This window comes from Ciconia boyciana, chromosome 8 (assembly GCF_034638445.1).
Source record: "Ciconia boyciana chromosome 8, ASM3463844v1, whole genome shotgun sequence".
NCBI classification, from domain to species: Eukaryota; Metazoa; Chordata; class Aves; order Ciconiiformes; family Ciconiidae; genus Ciconia; species Ciconia boyciana.
Window position 1 is genome coordinate 180219 of NC_132941.1, and position 26682 is coordinate 206900.

At 40.7% G+C, this 26682-nt stretch overlaps 1 protein-coding gene across 3 annotated transcripts in view; it reads left to right on the forward strand.

Annotated features, from left to right (window-relative positions):
* Positions 1-26682, forward strand: part of MAP1A (microtubule associated protein 1A) — a 72112-nt gene that overhangs the window by 4633 nt on the left and 40797 nt on the right. For all 3 annotated transcript variants that reach the window (XM_072871655.1, XM_072871660.1, XM_072871657.1), the window contains exon 2: positions 422-523. In XM_072871655.1, coding sequence (XP_072727756.1) covers positions 422-523 — 102 coding nt within the window. The remainder of the gene's footprint in view (positions 1-421; positions 524-26682) is intronic.

Below are 26682 nucleotides of genomic sequence, written 5' to 3' on the forward strand. Positions count from 1 at the left end.
AGGTTATAAGAGCAGAGAAGCTGGTGTGTCTGAGCTGTTCAGTAGTTTAACCATCCAGTAGACCATATCTACTAGTGACCAATGCTGGATAATGCAGAAGATGCAAAACTAACACAAAGTATTTGCTTGGTTAGGCAGTAGTGGAATTTATTTAGCCTCAATCCCTTGTAGCTTGTTAGCTTCACTTGCGTGAAGCCCAAGTTCAATGAAGACTTGTTCACTGCATGTACTTCAGGGACAGATGTTTTATGGAAGGTAAGCATCTCATGGCCCTCTGCTTCTGCAGACTTTCTCCATCCTAAGTATGCTCTTTTGGAAGACCGTCACTGGTCCTTGTGTGTCCTGTTGACTTCTCTATCTCCGCTTCTGTTTCTGGAATAAATGTAATAACTCACTATTCTTTTTTGTTGTTGTTGGGCAGGAATTCGCTCCTGGAACATTAACATTCTGTCCTGTGACCTGAATCAGCAACTGCGACTCTTTGTAACCAGACACCTGGCCCAGTTTTCTTCAGAAGTCAAAGGTCAGCTTTTTGGTTTATCAGCATTAACTTAACTTTTCTTTTGGGTTTGGGAAAAAATACAGAATACAGCTGATTGATTGTGATTTAGAATGTCAAATTCAATTAGTGAGTTGTTTGCCCAGGATTCTGCAGACATGAATAGTAAAGAAGAAAAACTACCCTCAGGATCTGTTGGATGCAAGGAATTCAACTTAAAATGACATATCTTACTACTGAGAATAGAGTGAATAGGAACATGTGCTGTTTAAAAGCCTATTAAGTTAGTAAGTTAGAATTTGTTTCTCCTGTACCTTATTCAGGTGGCACAATATAGTTTTACTTCATAAGCTATTTATCACCTATCTCTTCCTTTTGAGTTTTAGGATGTACTTTTTTATGCACAAAATGTGTTGCAAGTAGTGTGTAAGATGAGTCAAATTACTTTCTGAATGCCTTTGTTGAAGGCCTGTCTCCCTTTTCTGAGAAGAACAATGAATAGGAGTGTTATAAAAATGACATTAACATTTAGAAATTGTGCTTGCTCAGCTTGTGAAAAGCTTGAACTCTGGTTAGGCTGTTTATAATACTTTTATGTAATGTATATTAAAGTTACTATAGTAAGCACAGATGACACTGTTGCAAAATCTTTTTTATGTAAGACTGTCTTATAGCTCACTGTACGTCTTACACTCTTGTCAAAGCTCCTAAATATATTTTCCAGCTGGGGAAACTGTTCTCCTAATGGATAGCTGTGAAAGAAGGTACCTGGACTCTTCTCAAAATGTGCCACTGTCTGAGAGGTCTCTTAACTTTCCTGTGACTTTTTAACATGGGGATAGGAAGTCTCACTCTTTGCAAAGCAGTGTGTGTATACACACGCTTACGGGATTAAAATATTGTGTATGAAACGTATCAGTTGAAACACTCAGCAGAAGATCTGTCTAAATTTGAAGCAACTATAACAGAGTCTATGGTACAAATAGACTAAGCACTAACAAGTCACCGTGAATATAACATTTGCCCAAGAATTCTTATAACTCAGGGTTGAAATATCTCGATTAATATTAGCAACATGTATCCCCCTCATTTCCCTTCCTTGGTTCCTGAGGAGCAAAGGGTGATAAATGAGATGACAGTCTATAAAGAAGGTTCCATGAGGGATCTGGGAAATTGCAGGTCTGTTAACCAACTCTCAGGTCTACTGGGCAAATCAGCAGTAACTATAATAAAAGACAGAATTAGTGTCTACCGGGGAAGAGTCACCATTGGTTCTGCGAAGGGAAGTCCTGCTTTTCAAATGTCTTGAAGCTCTTTGAAGAGATCAGCGAACATAGATGAGTGATTTAGTCTACCAGCCAAAAATGTTTTGGGAATCTAAGTCCTTGAAGTCAGTGTAAGGAAGCCTATTGGCCACAGAATTAGGGGCCAGGCTTTGGTAGGCAGAAGTTACTGAGAGAAGGATGGGTAAACAGAAGTTCTGATGTAAATAGCCAGCTCTGACAATGGAAGTGGATTGCCAGTTGAGTTCAACAAGGTACATGCTGCTTAACATAGCTACTTAAATGTTAAAGGGTAAGCAGTGAGGCAAGTTTGATAATCCAAAGTCATTCAGGACTCAGTAATGCCGAGTCCTAACTGAAGAATTTAAGCTGTACGGTAAATGCCCATATGCAAAACCAACACCCAAATGTAGCTTCAAATTAAAAAAAAAAAAAATGGTGGGCTCTGAACTGACCATTACCATGGAGGAATGAAATCCTGTAGTTATGATACAGTTCATGGAAGCATCAATTCAGTGCTTGGCAGCAAACAAAACAGAAAATGTTAGGAATTACTGGGTAAGAACAGAGAACAAAACAAGGAGCATCATGGCACTGTATATTAGATCCCAGATCTTGAATACTGTGGGGTTTTGGTCCCCTTATCTCAAATGTAATGGAACTGCAGTAGAGCTCAGGAGTAATGAGGATGGTCAGAGGTCTGGAGTAGCTTTCTTTCAAGACATGATCAAGTAAGCTGAGATGCTTCAGTTTGGAAAAGAATTGACTAAAGATATGAGCAAGAACTAGGGGGAATTAAATGAAACTGGTTGAAGTCATGTTCAGAAGAAAATATGGTGATATGGTTGGACATTCAACCAATAGTGGAGCCATAAAATTTACCTCCACAACATCCTTTGGCAAGAAGCTTGTGGGTTCAGAAAGGAAACTGGATAAATATTTGAAAGAGATCCTTTGGGGGTGTTACTAAATGGATGAGCTGCAACAGGGGGACTTTATTGTCCCTTCTAACCTTATTTAAGTCTGTCTATTACAGAACACTCCATACATATTTCAAACCATTAAATCTTGAATGAGGCAGAACAGAAGAAGAAAGTAAGTATAGAAGCAAACAGCACAAATTAAGGATTTCTGTTCACCTGTGCATCCACAGACACTCCTTAAATATTGATGGGCCTCTCCAGTGTGCAGTTACATAAATATAGTTCTGATTAATTAATTTCTGTAGCTAATGACATAGATCAGCTGGCATCTTGTCACACGTCCAACACAGACTTATGATCTGGGTCTGGCAGAGACTTGATCTCACCTCTAGAAGAACATCAGACATGAATGTTATTTTACTAGCCATTCACAGCCACTTCTGTTCTGAGAAACAGAGACGCCTTGCGGAAAAACTTAGTTGACTTTCTCTGGGAAAGCGTAGAGCAACATATGAGACAATTGTATCTCTCTCAAGTTGTCTCCTACTCTTGCAGCTAGTTAAGCAGTGGCCTGTTAGATGCCCAGTTTTCTAGAAGTGTTCTGAGGATTTGAACTGGACAGCCCCTAACTGTCTGATACAGACCCTTACAATGTTATACTACTGTAGCAAGCAATGAAGAGTTTTCCATTTTGTAGCTGTCACTGTAGCTGAATACCAGTCCAAGGGGTAGTTGAAAGAACAATCCAACATCCAAACATCCGTCTGATCTATTTTGCATTACAAAAAAAAAAATCTCAAATCTGAAAGGAATTAACTGGAGAGGAAAATATCTAACAGAAACGGATCACTAGCTCCTGTTGAAGGGTTGTGTTTCTGTTGGGTATAATGTGGATCTGGAAGCTCTCATATCTATATGGAAGAAAGACTACTAGAGCAACAGTTGAATGGCTTGTGGCTGGCAGTTTTTTTAGAAAGAGCAAACAATAATTATTGCTGGTTAAGAAGAAACCCATGAACTGAGCCAACAGCCTCCCTTTCTATTGAAGCCTTTCTTGACTGGCATAACCCTAACTTTGGACAATCAAAATCCACTGATGACTGAAAGTATAAAATTTCTCATTTTTGTCTTGCTTTTGCTTTTTGTTATGATCTAGTCTTTATCTGGGATAATGGTGATGTGTGTGTTTGTCACCTCCAGGTTACGCTTCTGCATCCCATTGGGTTTAGGTCTGAAAAGAAGAAATAACAAAATTCCACCATGTATAGGAGATAGTAGACAGGTCAGTGTTACCCTGTAGGGCCTTTGGCTACCAGTTCTCTTTGTGGCCTGTTTTAACTTTCAAGCTCACCATGAGTTGGCAAATAGCTTCTCTGTAAAACCCTCTGTCGTGGCCGTGGCCCTGTGGTTCCATAGGTGAACAGGGCCTAAAAGTTGACTTACAACCATGTCTCCACTTGTGTATGGCAGGACAGCTCTAACTCCAGAGCAATGTAACTGGAGCCTGAAGCATTGTCTTGATTCAGGCTGTAAAGTAGGAAACTGAATTAGATAGACTCTGACCATCTGTAAAGCATGGCAGGTCCTCTTGTCTGAAGGCTTTCCCCTATAACTGCAAATATTTAATGCATTAAACATTTAAAAATGCTATTTATCTTCTCCCCAGAAATGATTTCTGTAAGAGTCCTATAAGGTTCCATGAAATCTCCTGTGGGCTTCCTCACTCAAGTCTAATTATCTGGAAAATGTGAGATATTAGTCATGTGGCCTAAAGGATCGTAGGTTCTTGTTATTCATCCATTGTGATCTTAAGGACTCTGGTTCTTATTGCGAACATTGCATTTGTAAGATAATGGCTAGGCTACCATTAATCTGTTTATTAAAGTGCTGTGGTATCACTGGACCTGAAAAATCCTTGCTTTATCACACTAGGGTCTAAAGATCCTGACCTGTTTTCTCAAGAGTGCTTAGCATTAGACAGGCATATGATAAGCGTTCAATATTTGCTCAGGAAAGAGCTAAGGCACGTATAGGGATGGATAGGATTCCAGTAACATGAACAATTCTATGGTCTGTTTGCATGCTTCACTGACAAACTTGCTGATTGGTAGCAGTAATTTTATCTCATCTAGATAGAAATACAGATTAATTGTTATAATTATGCTTTAATTTGACAGCTATTGGTGGTCTCAACTAAGCAACAGAGCAATGGGCTATCACTTTAGTAGAACAGTTTGATCTGTAAGTCTGTTTTCTATCTTATGACAGTGCAAAGTAGGAAATTGATATCTATTTTCCTTTCTACAATAATGGTTCTAGTGCCACAGTGCGGACTTTAAGCAGCCGTAGCTATCTGCAGGATCTGGTAGAGCTGAAGAAACACGTGTGTTCATGCTCTTTGATGTAGGGATTTCACATGTTGCTATGTATAACTGGTGTGTGATGGAGAAAGTTCTGGAGTTGGCTCAGTCAAATTCTTCCTTAAGATTCTGGTGCTGAGGTACTTCAGTAACGCTGTGGAGAAAAAGTGACAGCGTTCAGACAGGAATGGGATGCGCTCTGTATTCTAGGACAATTCCTAGCTTCACCTGGAGGAACTTGTCTGCAGACTGTCCTGGACCAGTCTGTCCCTGTGTCTGTTCAACAAAATGTTGGTTATTTGGGATCAAGTGCAATTCTAGTTCATCCTATAGTAAATATTGATGCAGAATATATTGAAGAATAGTCTCTAAATATGGCTTCTTGAGGTGCTGCAATTCAAGATTAGGTTTTGTTTATGCAGGTGTAGCTCTTGCAGTGTAAGACACTTCCCAGATACTGTTATCTCTTCAAAAGCGATATGCCAAAGAAACTATTTTCAGTCAAATTTAGTAAACTAATCTGGGGGAGGCTGCTGCTCTCCTATACGCTGTAAAAGTAACTCCTGGCATGAATTCCTAACCTCATTTAGTATGAACAGCACTATTGTAGCTGCGATGAGTTAGTTATAACTTAGGCAAGAGCTACAGCAAGTGCTAATGTCGTTGATCAGTTGGAGCAGGGCAGGCAAGTTTTGAGTGACACACTGTCTAAAAAGGTTGTTTTTTCTGTCCTAATGTACACCTTTTATTTACAGAGATCCCCCAAACAGACAAGTCTCTAAGCCCCTTAGCAGGTCTTGCCTTTGTGCTTGAGTTTGTCCTGTGGGTCTGTTGAATAAAGGTATCCTTATGCTTGAGTGCTTCAGTGTGGCTATTTGGACAAGCCTCTCCCCAGACGTGCTTGTTTTCTGGAAGATGATGCAGGCAGTTTGTGTAACAGAAGTAATGTCTTCAGTATTTTATGGCTTTGGAAGCCGCCTGGTTGAGAAGAGTCAGGGAGAGAAGTGGGTGGTGATCAGATTCTTTTCCCTGGAAAAAGACAGTGTCTTAAAAGCTATTGCAGTCTCTCTGCTCGCAGTTGGCTAATACTATTAAAATCTCTTACTATGCTGCTTTTTTGATATTGTGGTATTGCTAAGGATCATAATCATATTAAACAGTTTGGGATGACTTGCTTTGTAGGGCAAACTCAGCTTAGCTCATCTGATTTCACGAAGGGAGTTGAAATTGTCCATAGAGATTTGATCCTGATTTGGAGACTTGCAGCTTAACGTGGTACTAGATATGCTGCCACTCTTCCTGGGAGCCCCTCCCCATCATTACACATCTGCAGGATTTCGTGTGGGACTACACATTCCTGCTAACTCTGCACAACATCTCTTTGCTCTAGTACTTTTTTAAGAAAGGAGAAGCATAGCTGGCTCTCGGCTGTTCCTGCTTCTTGTGTGGTCAGCGGTATAGATGTGAGATTCTGGCCTGGTGATCTAGGGAACATGGATTGGTCTTTGGAGCAGATCAGTTTCTATAGGTGGCTACTTGGTTTGTGGCAAGTGTGTACGGCTGGCATATGTCATTTCTCTAATAGTGCTGCCAGGGGACTTAAGGCAAGAACAGCCAGGCAGAGAGAGGCTTTGGGATTATGAAGGTCTAGAGAGCAGGCTTGCCTCCAACTAGATACTTGCACATTCCTGTTGACTGTTTCAGTAAGCATGGATCTTGAAATGCAGCAAGATGATCCCTCAGAAGGGATCTATCCATGGATTCCATAATACTGAGGCAAAAGGAGTAAGCATGGGAATAATGGCCACAATTTAAAATGTATTAAGCAGCTGTCTAGAGCTGTAGAAAATGATGACAGTCCATACAGCTGAAGATTGCGGCAGGAGATAGTGTAGCTTAGAGATGAATGCTGAAAGGCTTAAACTGAAGGGTTATGCGATAATCCCAGGATTTATGTGATGGTGGTAGATCTTGAGCGTAGGCAGGTTTCTCCCAGTGACAGTTAGCAAGAAGCTATGGTTATGGCATGGTTTGGGGGGGGAGGATGTGGGAAAGACTGCTACAAGAGAAATTTCAGGTCACAACTGATAATATAATATAGAAGTTCTAAATGTAAACAGGGAACAGTCTTGACTGCATTCTGTATGCACCATCAGATACCCTTTGGAAGATAGCTGCAGTCTTAAACAAATGCTCTTTTAGCTATGCTGCTTCTGCTTGAGCAGCTATTCTATACTGATTACTTTCATGGTTAAGATCTTTCTAATTTCTTTTTCAACTTCTGTTGCTACTTGCTGCAAGTTCATTGCTGCATATCCTGTAACAGCCCTATGAAGATGTGTGTGCATTGCCATTCTGCTCCAGATGGACATACATAAAGCTAGAAACTCTTTAACAGTAGGCGTTGTTCAGCTCTACACTGTACGTGTACAGTAAGCATCTCTACACTGTACACTGTTCAGCTCTACACTGTACACTGTTCCTGCTGTAGGCATAGAGAAGAGTGGCTACAACAGATTTTCCTCTTAGTATTCATAGCTTGGTGTTAGCTCCTCTGAGCAGAAGGCTGTACTAGAGATCTCCTGAAATCCCTTCCTGTTAATGTTTTTGTGATTCCATACTACTTGAAAGATCCTAGTCTTTCTTGTGTGAGGGACCTGTACCTCCACACTGGTATGCTTAGCAGTGTGTCTGGAGAGTAAAACTATTCTTTTCAGAAGCATGTGCATTAATCGCAGAATATCATTCCCTTAATGGCTGATGTTTGCGCTCTGTGATTAGGGAAAAGTCAGCTGGAGCACAGCAGTTACTGTAAAGCCAGAGTAGTTCTTTGACCTTCTATTTAATGCAGAAGGCTTCTTGCTCTACAGACTTGTAACAACCAGTAAAAGTTTGACACCACTGGCAAGGAACAAAAGATGAAGGCTGGTAATACAACACGACTAAGTAAAGCAGTCTACCTAACAGAATATTCCAAGACTTTCCTATCTGCAATTTCTCACTCTGTTACAGTAGTTATTTCCAAACTGTATTTGTATTATGTTAATGCTTAGTGTTTGAAGCTGAAATCAAAATGTAACTGCAGTATTCTGTGGGAACAGAGAGGGCACAGTTATCCCTCTGACAGGTTTTTAGTCTGTTTAGAGACAAAGAACAAATGAGTCTCAAATGTGGTACAAAGGAGAGGAGAAAAGCTGAGGACAGAACTGGTAATGGTGAGGGGGTCATACAAGTGATACCTAATGCACCTTATGAAAGCTGATTTGTTGTTGGGGTTTTTTGTGGGTTTTGAGTTTCTTTTTTTTCTACACTTTCTTGCTGGCTCTTTTCTGAGTATCACAAGCAACATGACTCCTGCTGTAGGGGTAATCTTGCAGCACAGATTACAGGTATGGATGGTAGGGACAGCAAGAAACCAAGCATGGATGTGATGATGACCTGCCCAAAGGGAAAAGGGGTAGTCCTGGATGGTAGCAGCAGAACAGAAAAAGGTAGGAACAACTATGGAAGACCTTGTATGACAAACTTTGTATGTGTTATGGAGAATCTGGAAGTTAGTACATGGTGTGAAGGAGGGAGTGGGTGATGTGATGAGAAAAACAGAAGTGTCAAGCCACTTCAAGGTGAAATACTGAGGGCTTGTGTGCTCTTATGGGTCACACAAGTAGCCCCATGGGCACTTTTGTGCAGCTGTCAATTGCCACTGGCTGCCATAGTAGTCTGAGATCACGTACAGTGTTTCCTTGTGCTGGATGTTAATAGCTCTTTACAGCCAAGAGGGACTGTCTCTTTCCAATAAAAACTGACAAGGTGCAAAGTGAAATGCTCAAAATAACTACTTCTCAGCACAAGGGAAGTATGCTTTCTTATACCTGTTTTTGTTTTCAGAACAAGAAGCTGTTTTCTCTGAACATCAGTTCTCTCTACATGAATCTTAGCTGCTGCTCTCAGTCTGACTAGGGGATTTCAAATAGCTCAACAGCCATCCCAGTAATCTTTCCTCTCAAATTGTACTTTGTGTTAGTCTTCAGAAAACTTTATATAAATAACTAATGACATAATTGAAAATCAGGCAATTAAGAACAACATTCAGGTTGAATTTGATGGAAGAAATGCTTGAAATAAATAATGAAACATTGAGATACTTTTCTTGCCTCCAAAAGAATTAGCAGAAATATTAAACCCTTTCAAGTATTAGCTTGCATATTTCTTTGCAAACTTAATGTTTTATGCTGATAGCCAGCAGGGTTTGTGTAACAGTCTAATAACTAGCTGCCTTGCAGGCAGATGGCCTTCAGGCTGTGAAGCCTTTCATATTTGACCTAATACACGTGCTTCACATCCTACCGATGCCTTTGTTTTACATTTAATGCCAATTGAGGATACAGATATATCTGCCACAGCCCACTGAGGATGTAGGAGAGTTGCATTATAGTTCCTGAAGGCAGCTGTCATTTTGGATGAGTACTCCTAGAATGCTATTAACTCAAGCTAGGAAAAGAAGGATCTGTTTTTACTGCCTGTCTAGAACTTATGGGCAGCTATAAAGAGGATGGAGGCTTTCTCTTCACAAGGGGCAATGAGTGCAATTTGCGTTGGGAGAGGTTTCAACTCAAGGTAAGAAAGAATTTTTTGTTACTGTGAGAACAGTCACAGGAACAACCTCCCCAGGGACATGGTAGAGGTCCCACCACGAAGTTTTCAAGATGTGATTGGACAGGGTGCTAGATAATATTATCTATGTTCCTTTTCCCATGAAAAGTTGGACCAGATTATCTTTTGAGGTCCCTTCCAACCTGGGCTGTTCTGTGCTTCTATGAATTCAACTTTGCAACAGTTAAAGAACAAGGAGTCTTGTTCTTTGGCACAAATCAGGTTGTGTTAAGTTACAAACCTGGTAAGAAGCAAAGGCAAATGTACGAGTCCACTATGCACATCTTAGTCGCAAAGTCTGCATTTGATCCTCCTTTTACAGTAACAAATCTCACAGGTTAATGTTTTTACTTGTACAAGTGACTCATCTTCTTCATGGAACTTGGAATGGCTTTGAGTGTCAGCTTGAGCCATATACTTTTGTCCACTTTACTGCTTAGTTTTCAGTGACCAGTGTCAAGTGCATGACAGTAAAAAAAGCTGCCTTGTTTATTCAAATTATAGCTCCCAGATAGTACAGATGACAAGTTTGTGTGTTCAAGCAAAAGCTGCTCTACACAAGAGGCAAAAGACCAATTGCTTGTGAAACTTATATTACAGTGAAAGTATATGTTCCACACAGCTGTGGCCTCTTGCTAGAGAGACTTCTGTAATGTAGATCATCCAGTGATGGATTTTTGTTCAGCTCTTGGCTGTTAGTAAAAGGACTGCTATGTCCTAAATTTGCATGTTTAGGTAGTAAAAAAGTCAGTGGTTAACATCTTTTTTTCACAGCTGCAATAATGACTCTTTGGACTCTTAGACGTGATTTCTAGTCCTCAAGCAATTCCCTTTCCTGCACCATTTGTCTGCCAACATACTTCTGACCAGAGAAATAGAAAACAAGCACTTGTCAGCTTCTGTACTTCTTCCTTATGTGCTTGAGGGCTGTATTTGCTCTCATAGTAACCACACTGCGCATGACCTCAAAGATCCCGTGAACTGCAGTCTCCCAAAATAGTTTCCCATGCTGTAAGTGCAGCCCATGTTTCTTGTTGCTACATGTGGCTGCAGCAATCCCAAGCATTGCTCTTTTCAGCTGACTTCTGTCACAAACAGCTTTAGATTTTTCTCCCAGATAACTGGTAAAGAATATCTCTGTGGGACTTGCAAGCACCACCAGGATCTACTAGTTAGACATATTTTAATCAGTTACTTGTGTGTTCTGTAAGAATATGTATTCTGTAAGAATGTATGTTAGGGTAGGTAGTTGTACTGGTTTGAGCAAAAGGTATACCCAGCACAGTGACAAAAAATGAATGCGTGGGCAAGAGCGTACGATGAGCACACAAAATACTTCCTCCTGGTGCTATCCTAGCTCATACCTCTTTCCAGCTCATGGAAATGTGTTTTCTGTGTGTTTAGTAACACTCAGCACTTTTCAACTTCCACAAAGTTTTTCATCTTGCCCTACTAGAAGTAAAAAAGTGCCAAGGAATAGAACGGTTCAGTGACATGTTGCAGGAAGAAACCTGCAACCTCATCTTACTTCCTTGGATTCTCATTCCTGTCTGGTCTCATTTTGATGTACCTTCCTACACTGGACAATTCCTGTCCAATCTAGTTGTTATAGGTTTGGCATATTTGCCTTCTCATTATTTCTCCGGATTGAAGAGGCCTGGCTTACCCAATGGTTCCTTATAGGGAAGCTATTCCATACCTTTCATCTTTCTTGTTTTATTAATGTCTTCCAGATCTACCTCTTTGAGATGCTGGGATCAGAAGTGTGTAGTGTTCAAAGTGGGGTGGAGCTATGTACTTGCACAGTATCACAAGATTTTCTCTTCTTTTCATGATTTCTAACATCTATTCACTTTCTGACTGCTGCTGAGCAGTGAGCTGACTCCTGAATAGAACTAAGACTATCATAACCTCAAGATTTCTCCCTAGTGGTAGTAGTTAGCTCTAATTAGCCATAGTAAGTGTCATTTCATGTGTGATTTATACTGATAAATAAAATGGCAAATGAAACTCAGCATTGTGAAGTCTCCCTCAGTACCACTGCCTCATCCTCAGCCACGCTAGTAACTTGGTATTATCCATAAGCTTTGCCTCCAGTCTGCTTTCCTCCTTTTCAGGTTGTTTATGAATATGGTGAACAGCATGAGTCCTGGTGTAGGCTTACATGACATGCCTTATGAAATAATTACACTATATCAATACAACCTTTGAGATTTTGACAAGCTTATTTGGTTTTTATTAAAAGTAAGGTCATATTTTCTGTAATGCCATGCTGATTGGCATTCATTTTGTATTCTGTTTGAATCTTTACTGCTGATGGGTTTTCCAGTCTTCTAGGACTTAAATGCCAGAGCACTGAAGCTCAGATTGGAAGCTGAGAGCTTTAGTCAGTCTCTTAGCTCTTGTACAGAAATTATCTGTTTGTATAGACTTAGTCTGCTGCAATCTCCCACCACCATTACTGTTAAAATAGAAATAATTTCATTTTCTCTAAAATATATTCTTCATTTCTTCCAAATACAGAACAGGAATATTTACTGAATATTTCTGGCTGTAGTCGACCTGCAGAGCTAAGTTTTAAAACAAGAGATAGCACAAAAGCAAAAACTTGTAAGATCATATATAAAACTTTATTTCAAGATGCTGCTTTTACCATCTTAGACTTTAATGCTAAGGGAGCTCCTCTGGAAACTACACGTCTTCAGAGATCTCTTATAATATTGGGCAGCATAAAATTTGCATGCATTTGAAGCCAACTTACTGAACCTTCTTTGGTAGGCCAGGCTAGGAAGTTATCAGGATTAATCTTTGTTTTCCTTTTGTGTATTTCAAAATATTCCTTTGTTCATAAGGTACATGTTATGGTTCTCACTGTGAGTAGCCAAAAGGCTACTTGATGAAGATAAGAAACCAGAGCTCCAATAAGCTATTTAGCACTTTGGCTAAGCAGAGGTTAATTTAACATCAGCTTCTCGCTTTTGTGCTGTTCTGTCCAAATGTTGATTACCAACTGAAAGGGCAAATGGTGCTTCTCACTCCAAAATTCATGTAAGCATTAAACTGACACTCTGCAACTGACATTTCTGTGCATATTTGGGATACATTTGAAACTGCTGAGGCTTCAGCAAAATCATATAGGATCTACTCTCATGAAGCATCATTCCTGTGAAAGAAACAATTTTTCATAGATGCCCTGGTTCTGTTAAGCTCCTCTACTGAATAGTAAGGTGAAAATGCTGTTCAGCTTTTTAAAAGCAAATAAGATCAAAGGAAATGCCTTGCTGAATCAGATCAGTGGTTTATCTAGCCCAATATTCTCTCTCCAGAAGTAGCAACAAGAGATGCAATTCAGGGAAACACGTGAGTCTAATTGCTTTTCATTGCCCTTTTTCCCCCTCATAGGTCCCTCACTATGTTGTAATGCGTGAATTAGGAATGTTAAAGGGCACACCATGAGCAACTCCTTTTAGTAAAGTCCCTCTTAAATCTACAAATGCTGTCTGCCTCCACAGTCATGTGTAGCAGCAAGTTCCTGAAATTCACTGACTGCTATCTAAAGAAGAAATTCCTCTTCTGTTTTAAGTTGATTTAGCTTTACTGAGTCCTCCCTAGCTTCCACCATTTTAGGGTTTGGTGAGCAATGACCTGATCTACTAGCTTTTTTTTTTTTTCTTTTTGAATAAGCGCCTTTCTAAATTGAAGAGTTCTAGACTTTTAAGACTCTTATGATAATGCCACTGTTCAAATGTCTTGATCATTCTGATTCTCAGCTAAACCTCAATCAATAGACACAACACTTTGTTATCTTCATAAGCAGCAACAGCATGCAGTGCTATCCTAGATCATCTTTTACCGTTGTAAAGATAATAGAGTTCATGAAGCTGCACTTCTAAAGAATGGAAAAAACACATCACCTTTGAGCAAGGTCCATCACATAAGAAGTTTAGCAAAATACTGGACTCCCTGTTGTAATGAATGCTCAGTGTTACTGCCTGTCTATAATCATGGACCTTGTTTATGGTATGGTGCTTATATGACTTCTTGTAGTACCTGAAAATAAATATAAGCCTTCCCATTCTCATCCTCAGCTGTTGTTCATGAGTGAATCACCACAATAAACCCTCCTACCTGCACTCCAGACTTCAGCATCCTCTGGAATCTGACTGGTGTCCATGAAATTTGGCTGAGGTCAGTGCACTACTGGCCAGGTTCTGGAAGCTGGGCCCTCTTGCTGGAAAGCTGAAGTGGCTGTTAGGACGCTGCATTTGAGTATGCAGAGCGGTGTCTTTTATGACCTTGGTGAACACCCAGTTCCATTGTTCTGACAACTCAGGCATTTCAAGGGTTGCAGGCGCTGTTTTTAGCACCTTACGTAAGATTTTTTTTTTCCTCAGCAGACACCTGCCATCTTTTAGTGTGTAACCCATTTTAATTCTTTCTATTTTTTGCCTAGAATAGCATTTTCTTTTCTTTCATTGACTGTCTGGCCTTATTCTCTTATGTCTACTTTTTTGATAAGCTGTTTATCTTTTTAAAAAAGTATTCAATAGCTCTGAGTGAGCCAGTTAAGAACAAAAAAGAAAGAAGGGGCATCTGCTTCCACTCAATGCCAGCAGAAAAATGACAAAGGCTGTTGAAGACACCATTTTCTCCATCTTATAAAATTAGCAGCTTTCAGTCACTGGATAATGGTTTATGGAGCATCTGTACGGTGCAGAACAGTTCTTTAAACAGTGCTCTGATAACTATTTCATGTTGTCCCTCCTAGTAGTTGCACACAGAACAACTTGAGGGGGAGGGTTGGTATTTGTTTGTGGCTTTGTTTTTGGTTTTTTTGGGTTTTTTTAGTGTTGCCGTGACACTTCTTAACTTGACAAAGGCAGCATTCTCTTGGTGGCCATGTGCATTGTAAGCACAGCAGCTGCAATGACAGTGACCTCCTAAATAAGGCTAGTTCTAATACACACTTCTTTTGGAATCTTCCTGTTGTTCCATGTTTAGCAGAGATGTTGAAACTAGAGATACTTATTACAAGCTTTGGGTGACTTTTTTTTACGAACGTTGCTGGGATTCTGGCAGTTGTATCTAGAGATTGGCAACGAAAGCCTTGTTAGTGTATTATTAGTGTGCTGTCATTTCACTGTGGCTCTGTACGCTTTTCTCCTCTGGTGTCCCTGGCTTCAGTGGCTTAGGTAGGCTTTTCCAATCCTTGTCAATGGGACCTTGCTAAGACAAACAAGATGAGCAAAGGGGAAGGGAGATTAAGTAGGAAAGTAATCTTTAATATGTGACAGTTTCAACAGCTGTGTATAATTTTCTGACGGATTGGTCTGTTCCCTCTACTGTGCTATGAATGCAGTTCCCCAACGCTCTTCCTTTGCTTTTAAAGAATCCCCAGTACTGGTGTGGGCTTGAGGAGCGAGTCTCTGACCGGCTGCTCTCAATTCCTGTTTACCCGAGTGTTGCACTTAAACAGTTGGAGGTAAGCGGTGCTGGGTGTCCCAGTGCTGGCCTCTTCCCGGGGCTGAGGACCCTGGGCCGAGCCAGTTGAGCAGTTACTGTGCGTGAGCTCATGGGTACACCTAGAAAGGTTTGGCCATCAGTTTCTGCAGTACTTCCCAGGGTGGTTTCATGAAGTGGAAAGCCTCTTCGCTTACAGCCAGCAAACGTGCACTGTCTCACTGCTCCAGTGCAGAGTAGAGTGACTGGTGGCATTAATGCGCTAGATGCCAGAGAAGTGGGCTGTCATCAGCTTCCCATACCGGTGCAGAAGGTGCACACGCACCGCTCCGAAGGGCTGGCAGGCCCTCAGCCCGAGGAAGACGGCACTGCTGCTGGTGCTCTGCTGCGTCCAGCCTGGGCAAAGGACCGGGCAGAATTCCGCTGGAGGGATCTCGTCTAGGATCTTAGCTGCTATTTCAGGAAATAAATTCTTCCACTAGGTGCAGATTCAGGAGAGTGAAAAACAGTGTGGAAGGAGCCTGTTAATCCTATTTTGCCATGAGATTAATTGTTGTCATGTGCTATTGTAATTTTAATGCCATAATTCCTACCTCCTTAGAAAACAGATGTCCCTCAGTCTAACTGGCTCTGTTCCAGGATTTTGTCTTGCCCTATTAACCGTGGCATTGCTAGAACATAGGCCTTCTTCCTCCCTCTGTAAGAACTTAAAATTGCAGACTGGAGGCACTGTTTTCCTTTCCTGATCTGGTGTTGCTTCTTTCCTGGGGAATCTGAGATGACATGCTTTCTGTTTGATACTGAGAAATTATAATAGTCTTTGTGCTAGAAAATAATGAATTTTGAGGTGGAATTAAGAGGGATCATTAAGGGCTTGTGTCCAGAGGCATCTTTCGTTTGAAGTACCAACTTGTTTTCACTCTATTCTATGTAATGGAATGCCTTGCTGCTTGATCTGGAAACTTTAGGGGATTGTGTGCAAAAACAATCAGCTTCTCCTGATTTCTTGCTAGGACGAATGTGCTACTGCAGAGGATCCACACCAGATCCCTATTCCATCTGTAATTTTTTACTTTTTGTGTTATCCTGCTAGCCTGTATGAAGCAGTAATGGAACAAATGAGTCAATTCCTGAGTTCAAGCTTTGGAAAAACTAAGAGCACTGCAAAGAAAATAAAGTCACTGCCTGAAGACAGTCTCCTATTTTTATTTTAAACCAAACAAATGTTTTAACCATTGTTTGTGTTTGGCTGGGGGGGGGGGGGTATGATTTTTGTCTTATACAGACTTTTTAAGGTGAGGTGTGTTTTATTTGAATGCATGAGGTTGCAAGCAGTCTGCTATAAACCATGGGTAATTAGTTTCAGTGGTTAATTGCCCGTGGTTAAAACTGTGCCTCGCTTCTAGGTTGAATTTGTTTATTGTGGTTTCCAGCCACTATATTGCATTCTGCCTGTATCTACTAGGTCTGAGTTCTCTTCTGGAAGAAATCGTACTACCTGCAGCTGTCTTCTCTCCTCACCTCATAATGCATTCTGTTGTATAAATCAGACTAATTTGGGGTGTTTTGACCTCAAACAATGCTTGTACCTGTTTTAGGATCTTTTCAGTTTTAGCATTGTAGAATCTGCCTTCCAAAAATTAAAACCCTAAGCAAAACAAAAAAATACCTCGAGTGGTCTCTGTAATGACCACATTATCCGTCACTCTATTACTCTAATAGCCTGCAATACATCCACCGCTAGTGCTCTACACTGAGCTGAGCTCATGTGTGCTGTTCTCAGCCGTGAAGTTACTGTTTTCTAAAATATAACCAACATTGCACAAGAATGGTGTAAATTTCTTGCTCTTGTTTGTAATGTGTCTAGTCGGTACACAGATCAGTGCTTTTGGTACCAATCATGAGTATCAGTTAACAATTAGTGTATTTTCTTGCAGGTAATCGATTCCTTGATAACAGTTATGAGATTCCCCTAGAAATATCTTTAACAAATCTGCTCATCAGCTGTCCATCTTTTAAAACGGATTTCAGTCTTCCCAATATGAGCTAACAGTCTTCTAGAATGTGGAACTGTTTTCTTTCTTTCTGCCTGACAATACAAATGCATCTGACCTGTCCTTGGCTGCCCGAATAGGCTTCCCCATAGAACCATGAGTCATAGTCCAGATCTTGATTCTTGCTTCAGGATGGTCGATGACTTGAGTTCAGGGATAGGATGGCTCCTAAAATTGCAGGGTATAGCTTGCAATGAAAAACTTCATGGGGAGCAGGACTGTGCTGCATACATGAAAATGACACATGCAGATGTGGTTTCTCGGAGGCTAAATCTGGTAATATCAGAGTTTCTGCATGGTCCAGTGGTCACCACAAGCTCATTTCTTGTTTTGTATGTAAGCATGATTCTTTGACCTGCTGTCTCTAAATGGAGTACTACAGGCGTACATGTTCATTAAAGGAAAATGTTCAGCACAACTGAAGATTCCTGCTGTCTTGGGGGGAAATGGTAGAGAATGAGCTATCTGCCCTAAGCGTGACATGTGAGGCTCACTTGCTGCAGAGATCCTGCTATGATAGGAAACCTAGCCAAGACAGGTAACTGTTGTGCTCCACCACTCTCCTTTCTTTAGTCATCACTTAGGACTGGTGTGTATGGGAAGCCTGCTAGCAAACCTGTCAGTACAGTGCTAGCAGTAGAATTCCTGATGCAGGCATACTTATTTGAGATTAAGTCTTCACAAACCAGATTGTGTTGATATAATTATTTAACTAGAAATAAACTGAAAGTTATTTTCTACTCAAAATTACTCCTTATACAAAACACAGACAAAAATAATGCTTGGCGAGTTTTTCCTTTTTCTGCATTTTATCTCCAAAGACAACTAACTTTCCAATTTTGTGAGCTTCTTAGATCAAAGCTCCTAGAGTTGAAATCACCGCAGTCATGAATTCACTTGTAGCTTTTCTAAAGTTAGAACTTGCCCTACTAAATTATTACTCTTGCTTCTAAAACCAGACATTGTGGTTAAATGCTGTTGGCAGTTCATAGAATTCAAATTCTTGAAGCGTCTATGGAGGCAAAGAGTAAAGAATAAGTGGGTTTGTCCTGGAACGGTCTTTTGAATCCTTCAAGGAAAGTGGAGGTAGTGCATTGTGCTGAACCGGTTCTGCTGTACTGTCTTTCCTGTATAAAAATCTGAGGTGTCAGGATCTGTTTGAATGGACCTTCAGAGAAGATTAACTCTTTAATTTGATAGAAAAGGAAAATAACAATTGTTGGGGAAGGGTTAGACCTTTTTTCAGGACACAGAGTGAAAGAAGTGTATTTTCTTGTTTTGTTTTCTTTAGTACTTTGTGTCCTGGTAGATGTGGGTGTTTTCTTGTTTGTTTTCTTTTTAAAAGAAATACTAAGTCTACGCTGGTCTGTCCTTGAGGTAGTAGCTTGTGAAAAACTCACTTATTTTTATTTCTCAGTCCTTTGTTAAGTGGATTTGGTGGAATGCATTTTGAATCCATTTAAAACGGTGTTTTTTTTCCCCAGTGATATTGGTCTTTATCTGTAGAACTTTCTAGGACAGACAAGCTGGATGAGACTTAAATTTCTCATGGTTAAAAAAAAAAAAAAGGGAAAAAATCCCTAAACAACACAATAGGACAAGGCCATATTTTTCTTTCAGATGACCTGTTCTCAGTAGTTTTACTCATATTTTTGTAAACTGAGGCCTGTTCTGGATTTTGTCTGCCTCTGCTTTGACAGTAGCTATTGTGGAAATTGGTTATGGCTATTCATAATGTTATTTTGCCTTCAGGTAGGTGAATGGTCTGAGTTGGACTTAATCCTACCTCTTTGCCTTTGCAGTTTTATTGAGTACTAATGATTCTGCAGGAAAACCTGCAGTAGACAGTTTGACTCCTATAAAGAAAATTCTCCTGGGATCACTGTTCTAAAGATGGAATTTGCTTGCATTTTTATTCCTATTTCATGGAGATGAATAATTCAAAGTGGTTATTGATTTTTTTTTTTTTCCCCCCCCATCCATTTGTTTTTCATCTCTGGTTTCATCTGAGCTACATCCTTGCAAGAAAGCATGTGCTGCAGTGCTGACCTCATCCTACAGGAGGGAATAGCGCCTAAAATGGACGTCCTATTTGGTCGATGTCTAAAGAACACTTGCTTATTTTGCATCTCTTTTCTGTTTCTTGACTAGTAGGCCTTATAAGCAGAAAAGGGCTGATAACTGTAATATCCCAACATACACACAGTTTACGAGCACTAGTTTGGAGGGACTAACATTTTATCTCTTTAAATTTAAAATATGCCTGGAAGAACAGTTCCTGCTCTGTAATCATAGCATATGGTTATTTCTTGGGGTATCTTTGCATGTAGTAGCAACTAGATCCTGTGGCTCATTTTCTTAGAACTTTTTGCTTGTCTTCAGACTTAGATTCATTGTGAGAGAAGCCTCCATACCGTGCCGGTTGAATCTGCGTGAACCTGACAGGTCATGGGTTCTGCACCTTCAAGGAATGTGGCAGAGCTGTTTTGCATGGCTTACAGAAAAATGCCCACATTTCAACATCTCTGTTTCCAATTCTAAGTATCATACCGAGGAGAAGAATGAAGCAAGACCGATATGGGTTAATAAAAATGGTACCTTTTTTAAGCAAGTCCTCTACAGTCTTTGACACAGCCGCATAAACATGGCAGTATGTTCAGTACTGTCAACTTCACCAAATGTATTTTGTCTTGGAAATGTTACCTGTGCCACTGCCAATTCTAAATCCTACTCTGCCCTCTCCCCAGCCTTCCTTTTGGTTTGTCTGCCAGGCTTAGCTCCCCGTCTTCCACTGGCGTCATCTTCACAGTTGCCACGGCTGCTTGTTGCCCGTCTCCTAGGATCCTGTTGTGGTTCAGAACTGTCCCCCAGGTGTCCTCTCTAAAGCAGCATGGCACTCGTTACCTGGATAACTAACAGGGCACCGGGTGAATCGGTGCCTCTGGACTGACGGGCTCCTTCCTAAGGATGTTAGCAGCCTTTTTGCCTCATTCAGGCCTCGGAGACAGAGTTAAAACAGCAGGTTCCCAGAAATCTGACCCTTCTCAGGGCAGCTGGTGCCTTTTACAAGAGATTACTGTCTGGTTCAGAGAAAGAATGTGATCTGAGGCAGTTAGACATGTCTGGAAGAAAAAGATACCCTCTGCAGGAAGAGGAATCTTGCACCATATTTTGGCTCTTGTAGCTTCTCTCACATTGCCTAGGTTGCATTTCTTTCTTACTTTCAGTGCTAGACCTGGCTTGTACCTTCTCCTTTGTTCTGTATATCTGTTGGGACACGTGGAAAGCTTTGCTGTGCCTCTGGCTGGAGCAGTCCTGGGGGAGCTAATCGGGTACTAATGCTGGCAAAGGCTGCTGAGGGAGTACAGCCAACCCGAACGCTGTGTAGAAGGCATGGGTTTTTCTTCAGGTAGGTCTATGCTGCTTATTGGAAACACTTTTGGAGAAGTCTTTCCTTGAACTCAGTGCAATTAGGAAGAGACTAGGGTTTGATCCCAGTGTCACTAAGAAATCACTAGGATTTGGTCCTAGTCCCTCCTTCCTCTGCTGCATTAAGCCACTCTTTTGGGTGCTAAGGAGTTGTGCTGCCCTCGTACGGGGGACACGCTGCTGTTCTTACTGTGCCCCAGTACTTGCCTCAATCCCTCTTTTCATGTTCCTTCTGGTCTTTTAGTACTGCTCATGTTTGCTCCAGTTTCGCAGCCTTGATTTATAAACCTCTTTATCCTTTCCACCGAGAGTTCTAGACAGGTCATCTTCCATCGTTTTCCCTAAAGCTTTTGAGTTGCTGAGTTAAATTAGGATCACCATTTTTAAAACCTTATTTTCTGGGACAAGAGAGACCAGAGCATTGCCACAGAAAACTCACAGGGTTCATGAATTTGTTTAAAGTAGGAATTGGAAAAGAGGCTGGTGACAGGTGCTGACAGTCTCTCTGGACCCGCATTAGGGATGCTATTAATACAAAAGTAAAAACTTACTTGATGAAGAAAATGATAAAGAACGAAATGGAATGGATGACTTGGGCTATCCACCTATAAACTTGTCCAATGCCATAGCAAGTTTAGAGAAGTTAATTCTCAATAGCTCAGATACTTCAGGGCCTAAGCAGTGATTATCAGAAAGATGAAAAGATTATTCTCAAATTAAGGAAGAGAAGCCTAAATATGTAACTATTGGACCTGCAAAGCAGCTGAGAGAATAAAATACTTAAGGGATCAAAGGTTCCTTGAAATAGAAGTACACAAACAACTAATGAGGTGTCACTTCATTTCGGAAAGGATTATTTAAAAAATAAGGAAACTTGACAAAAGTGGGAAACAAATCTTTAGTCAGAATTTAAGCAACCATACAGAATAAAAAGGTACAAATATCTGTAAATAAGAAAGGAGGTAGGAGGTAGGGAAGACATTAAATATTGCACAGAAAGATGCAGAAGTATTCAGCAAAAACAAGTGTCCTTTGAAAACATCCTAGTAAAGCCTGTAGAAAAGAGTAAAAATTGCTGTACCTAGACAGAAATGAGGATAGCCAAGAGGACTTTAGAAGTGATTTGCCAAAGACTTGAACAAGTAATCGGTTCTTTCTGTTTATTGAAAGCAGATAGCCTGTGAAAGTCAGTAACTGGATAGTCAAAGAAAAAAATCTTCCAAGAGGATGGATGCAAACAAATCCTTGCACTTCTCTGCAGTCTCCGCTGTACAGCACGCTGTGGTGATAGCCTGCTACCTCTTCTCTTGTCATTGCTTTGACAGTCTTGTGCAATGAGGTCTCGCAAGCCTGGGATGCAGACTGACGGAGAGGTTGGAGCTCTGTGCATTGAGAACTGCATGCTTCTCATGCAGAGGTGTGGAGAAATAAAGACCTCTCCTTCCTAATAAAAGTGTATAACTCAAATTAATATTAGGGCTGTGGCTGGGTCAGCCCATGGTTATTCTTTGTCCCAACACTTTTTAGAAGCTAGTATACTGTTCATTAGAATCTCTGTTCTCACTAAAGCCTTTGGCCTATGGTTGTGAAGAAAATCAAGTGTATTTGAGCATAAGACAGTGGGCAACTCAGAGCTGCTGTTCAGAGAAGCATGACCTCCAGGCTCCACACGTATTGTGAGCCCTGTTCAGTATTACGCTTTAGCTGTAGTTCTGGGAGGTCTCATATTTCGTAAAGACACACAGCCTTTGCTTACATAAAAATGTCTTACACATCATGGTAGAGAAAAGCATGGAGACATGACCCTGGCTGCACCCTAAAATTTGAAAATGTCAGAAAAACATTTTAAGAAGTCACTTTTGTTATTTATGCAGGCCTGGGGGAATAGCCAGTCTGTGGCTTCTTAATATTTATGATCCAGAACATTCCTGTCAGTGTGATACTGACCAAGGTGTGCAGTGATGAAATAAGGGTTCACATTGTTAACAGTTTAATTCCATATTTAATTCCATATCCTAGTCAGAAGGGAACTACACCTAACATCCCAGGAAGCTCTGAGGCCTTTTAAAAGCTCTGTGGACAGGGAACAGAATTCCTCAGCCAAAAGACAGGATCTTTGTTTCAGACCATAGTGATTTGGTGACTGTTGTCTGCTTGACTGATGGAGAAGAGTTTATTTTGTTAGCATAAGTGGGAAAAACTCCATCTCTCTTCTCTAATTCAGTAGTTGAAATAAATCCGTCCTTGCGTCAGAGGATAACAGTGTCTTTAAATATCAATTTTCGAGTGGTCCTTGGAATGGAACATCAATGAACCTTATCTCAATACTGGTAAGAGCACTGTTTTTCTCTTGGGTTTGGGGTTTTTTTGTTTTGTTGTGGTGTGGGGGTTTTGTTGGTTTGCGGAGGGGGGGCACTGGTTTGTTCGTTTTGGTGTTTGTTTTGTGTGTCTGGTTGGTTTTTTTTTTTGATCCTAAGCCTCTGTATACTCCTGTTCTGTGGTCCTGGTGCCTGGTCTGTGATGTCCCATAACTGTCAGGGGAATCTCTCGATTTCCTGAAGGACTGAAGAAACTGAAATGTTCTTGATCGTAGCTCTGTAGGGCTCCCTGGCTTTAGAAAGTGGGAAGTGGAAACTAGAAGCTCCGTGGCCTCTCTTTAGGAACTGGAAGAGACTTGAAGCTCAGTAAGTGCTTTCCTTATTAGTGCCCCTCTTCTGCTTTTGACAGCTATTTTTAGGGTTTTGGCTAAATGATCATTTGTTGTTTTCTTTAAAAGCTAAAAAGAAGAGGTTATCTGCAACTGTTACATGATCACATGAAGGCAGGAGGGCTGCCTCAAAGAACTGTGCAGGAGGCTTTTTAGGCCAGTTAAATAACTGGTGCGTGGTAAAGGCAGCAGTGTTTTTAGAACCTCTTCAGCTTTCAGTAAGTGTCTTGCTGGTCAAGCAGTACATATATCTGAAAGAACTGTGCTTTGTGAAAACCACCATACCTCGTAAGTAATTTTTCTTTGTAAAAAACGCTTGTGAAGTACAAAAAGATGCATTCCTGGCTGCTGGGGCCTGAACGCATAACCAAGAGCAGAATGTGAGAGGTAAATTAGAGACAGTAGCTGTATCGACCTTCAGTCATGTATTTCACAGAGATAACTATTTCTGATGTAAACTTCCGATAGCAATTGGAAGACACTGAATTTTTATGACATACAGAGATTTTGAGGCAAAAGAGTGATAAGAGCATGGCATGATATTGTTGAAACAATATTGCTTCCTTACAAAACAAGATCATGGATGGAAGATAACAAATTGGCCTGTTCACTTTATATATTCAAAAAGTTTTAATACAGTTAAGGACATCAGACTAGTTCACGCTTAAAAGTATACTTGCATGACTATTAACAGGGAGGCATTTTGGAACAATTACTAATATCATTAAATGTCCTGATTAGACAGTTATATCAAATCTTATTTTGCTGCTTGAAATAGAATATGCTATATCAATATTAAAAAATTGATACAGAAGGAGATCTTGCTGCCCTCAATATCCTGCCAGCGGCCAAGTTTGGTCACCATTGTAATGGCGTAGAAAAGAAAAAGGCTGCAGAGTTGTATGTCCCTATATGAAACGTCCTAGTGTGTATGCCTTTCCCGTATGTGGTAGCGGGGAGCTGTGATCCTGAAGTGCTCTTGAAAATCTACTAATGGCAACACAATTTCCAACACAGACCAGTTCTAGACCAAGGCTATCTAACCCCCTCCCTTCCTTCCTGCCCCAGCTGCACTGCTCGCTGGAGTGACAGAGACCTGTGTCTCGGTGTTGTAGGTTTATTAGGAAAGACCTGAAAAACTGTAGGCTGGATGGAATTATCCTGTAGGCCAGGTCCACCCTGTAGGCTGCCATCTGGGCAGTTCTTACACTTAAGTGGATGATGTTAATTCAAATATTAAGAAGCCTAGTTTATATGCAGCAAGAGGATGTATTTGCTAATACTGCTTTGTCCTCAGCACTGCTGCAAAGCAGCACCTTTTAGGTAATATCTTTTGCTCACCTTGTACCTCTTTAAGCTGAAAAAGGGGACTGCATGTTTGTTTTGTAGTTATTCTGCATCCCCACCTGTTTACTTTGCTCTTTACTTCTGACTCCTTAGTCACTTTGACTGTGAAAACCTCTCTGGCTTGTGTTATACTGGTTATAGTGGGATGACAAGCACAATAGGTGGTTATAATGATGTCCTGTTTCTAAGAATGTCTGTTGTGGAGCACAGGGGATGAGAAAATGAGTCTGAAGTGATGAGCAGAGGAGGCTGGGAGCATGGACAACAAAGGTAATACATTCATGTTTGGGGGATAGGAGGGGGGCAAATACAGCCTGTATACATATGCAAAAAAAAAAAAAGCCATCAGGGTGGAGACAGCCCACTTCTGTCTTGTGCAGGGGTAGTAGTGTACGGGGAGTACACTACAATAGATTCCCTCTTCTATGATTTCATGGAAATCAGTAAGCTTTTGCTAACTGGTGGCTAAAATGCTTTCTAAAGCTAGATTGAATATGCTATTCCACAGTTGTTATATTAAGGATCAACATAAATGTCTTCAGGATACCAAAGAAAAAAACCTGGAACATGGGACACTTCTAAAAAGGACTTGGAAGGACCTGGGGGCCACTAAGATTAGTGTTATACTTGTGTTCTCAGTGAAGAGATGGATACTGGCAGATGTTATCCTGGTGCTGTTCTTTATCATGGTGAGGGAGGTTCTTACCAGCATCACTGTCACAAGCAGCATGTCTAGGATCTGTGCGGCCTGTGCTGTTTGATGTGTTCGTAAATGATTTGGAGTATAGTGTCAATGCTGAAATAACAGCTGGCTGCTGATTTGAAGTTATCAAGGACTGGCTCTAAAGAGTAGCAGCAATCTCAATGCTTAGCTACAGTCAAAAAGCAAATGGAATGTTAGGAATTAGAACAGTAGAAAACACCATAGAAAACATCATTATGCCCTTACGTTGGTGTATAGTGCTCTCAATTAATGAATGTGTTGTGCAGTTCTGGTCCCTCTCCCTCTTTCCCTGTCTTGAAGAATATTGTAAGATCAGAAAAGTGATAGGGATGATCAAAAGGCTTCACTACAAGAGGAGACTTAAAAAGCAACCGACCAATCAAATAAAAAACCCCAAACCTCGCAGTTCTTACCTTATAGAAAAGGCAGTGGAAGAGCAATGTGACAGATCTGAGAATACAAATGCTCTAGTGAAGGTTAATGGGAAATGATTTTTTTTTCCCCTCATAACCTAAGAATTAGGGAATATAAAATGAAATCACTAAGCAGAAGTTACAAACCAAATATACAAGAGGAAGTGATCTTTACACATGATGCATCACTAAACAATTGCCACAGAGTTCAAAAGTATACATAGCTTCAGAAAGCAATAGAGAAGCTCATGAAATTTCTACATAGAGATGCAGAAACAACCTTAGTTGGTGAGTGAGGGCATCTGCCAGGAGCTGAGAGGACAGACTGATATACCTCCAATTACACATGTATTTTATGCTCTTTCCCTAGCTGTCCACTTGTGGCTGTGGTCTAGATGGGCTCATTGCCTGACCCAGTGTTCCCATTCTAAAGTTCTTAAGAATTAAGGGTCATGAGAAGGTTTTTGAGGCCAATCTTTGTCAGATGAGGGAGTAGGAATGCACAGGTATGCTGTGGAATGGGCTTTTCTGCATCGTCTCCACTCTTTACAGGCAGGAGTAAAGAACACATAGAAGTGTGATGGGCTGTGTTCTGACTGTTGTCCCAACAGTTTTAATTAAAACTATCAAACCAAATTGAAATTATTGATCATTACCTACAACTAACCCAGCTAGTTATAACAGGCACCAAGAAGAAGCAGCATGAAAAAGCCTAGGACCAGCAAGCAGGCTTGCTGCTGCTCTTTGAGGCAAACATTTCATAGAAGTGAAACTTGGAATTCTTCCGTTCCATGTGATTGACTGCAGGGCGGGGAGCTGAGCTCTTCTGC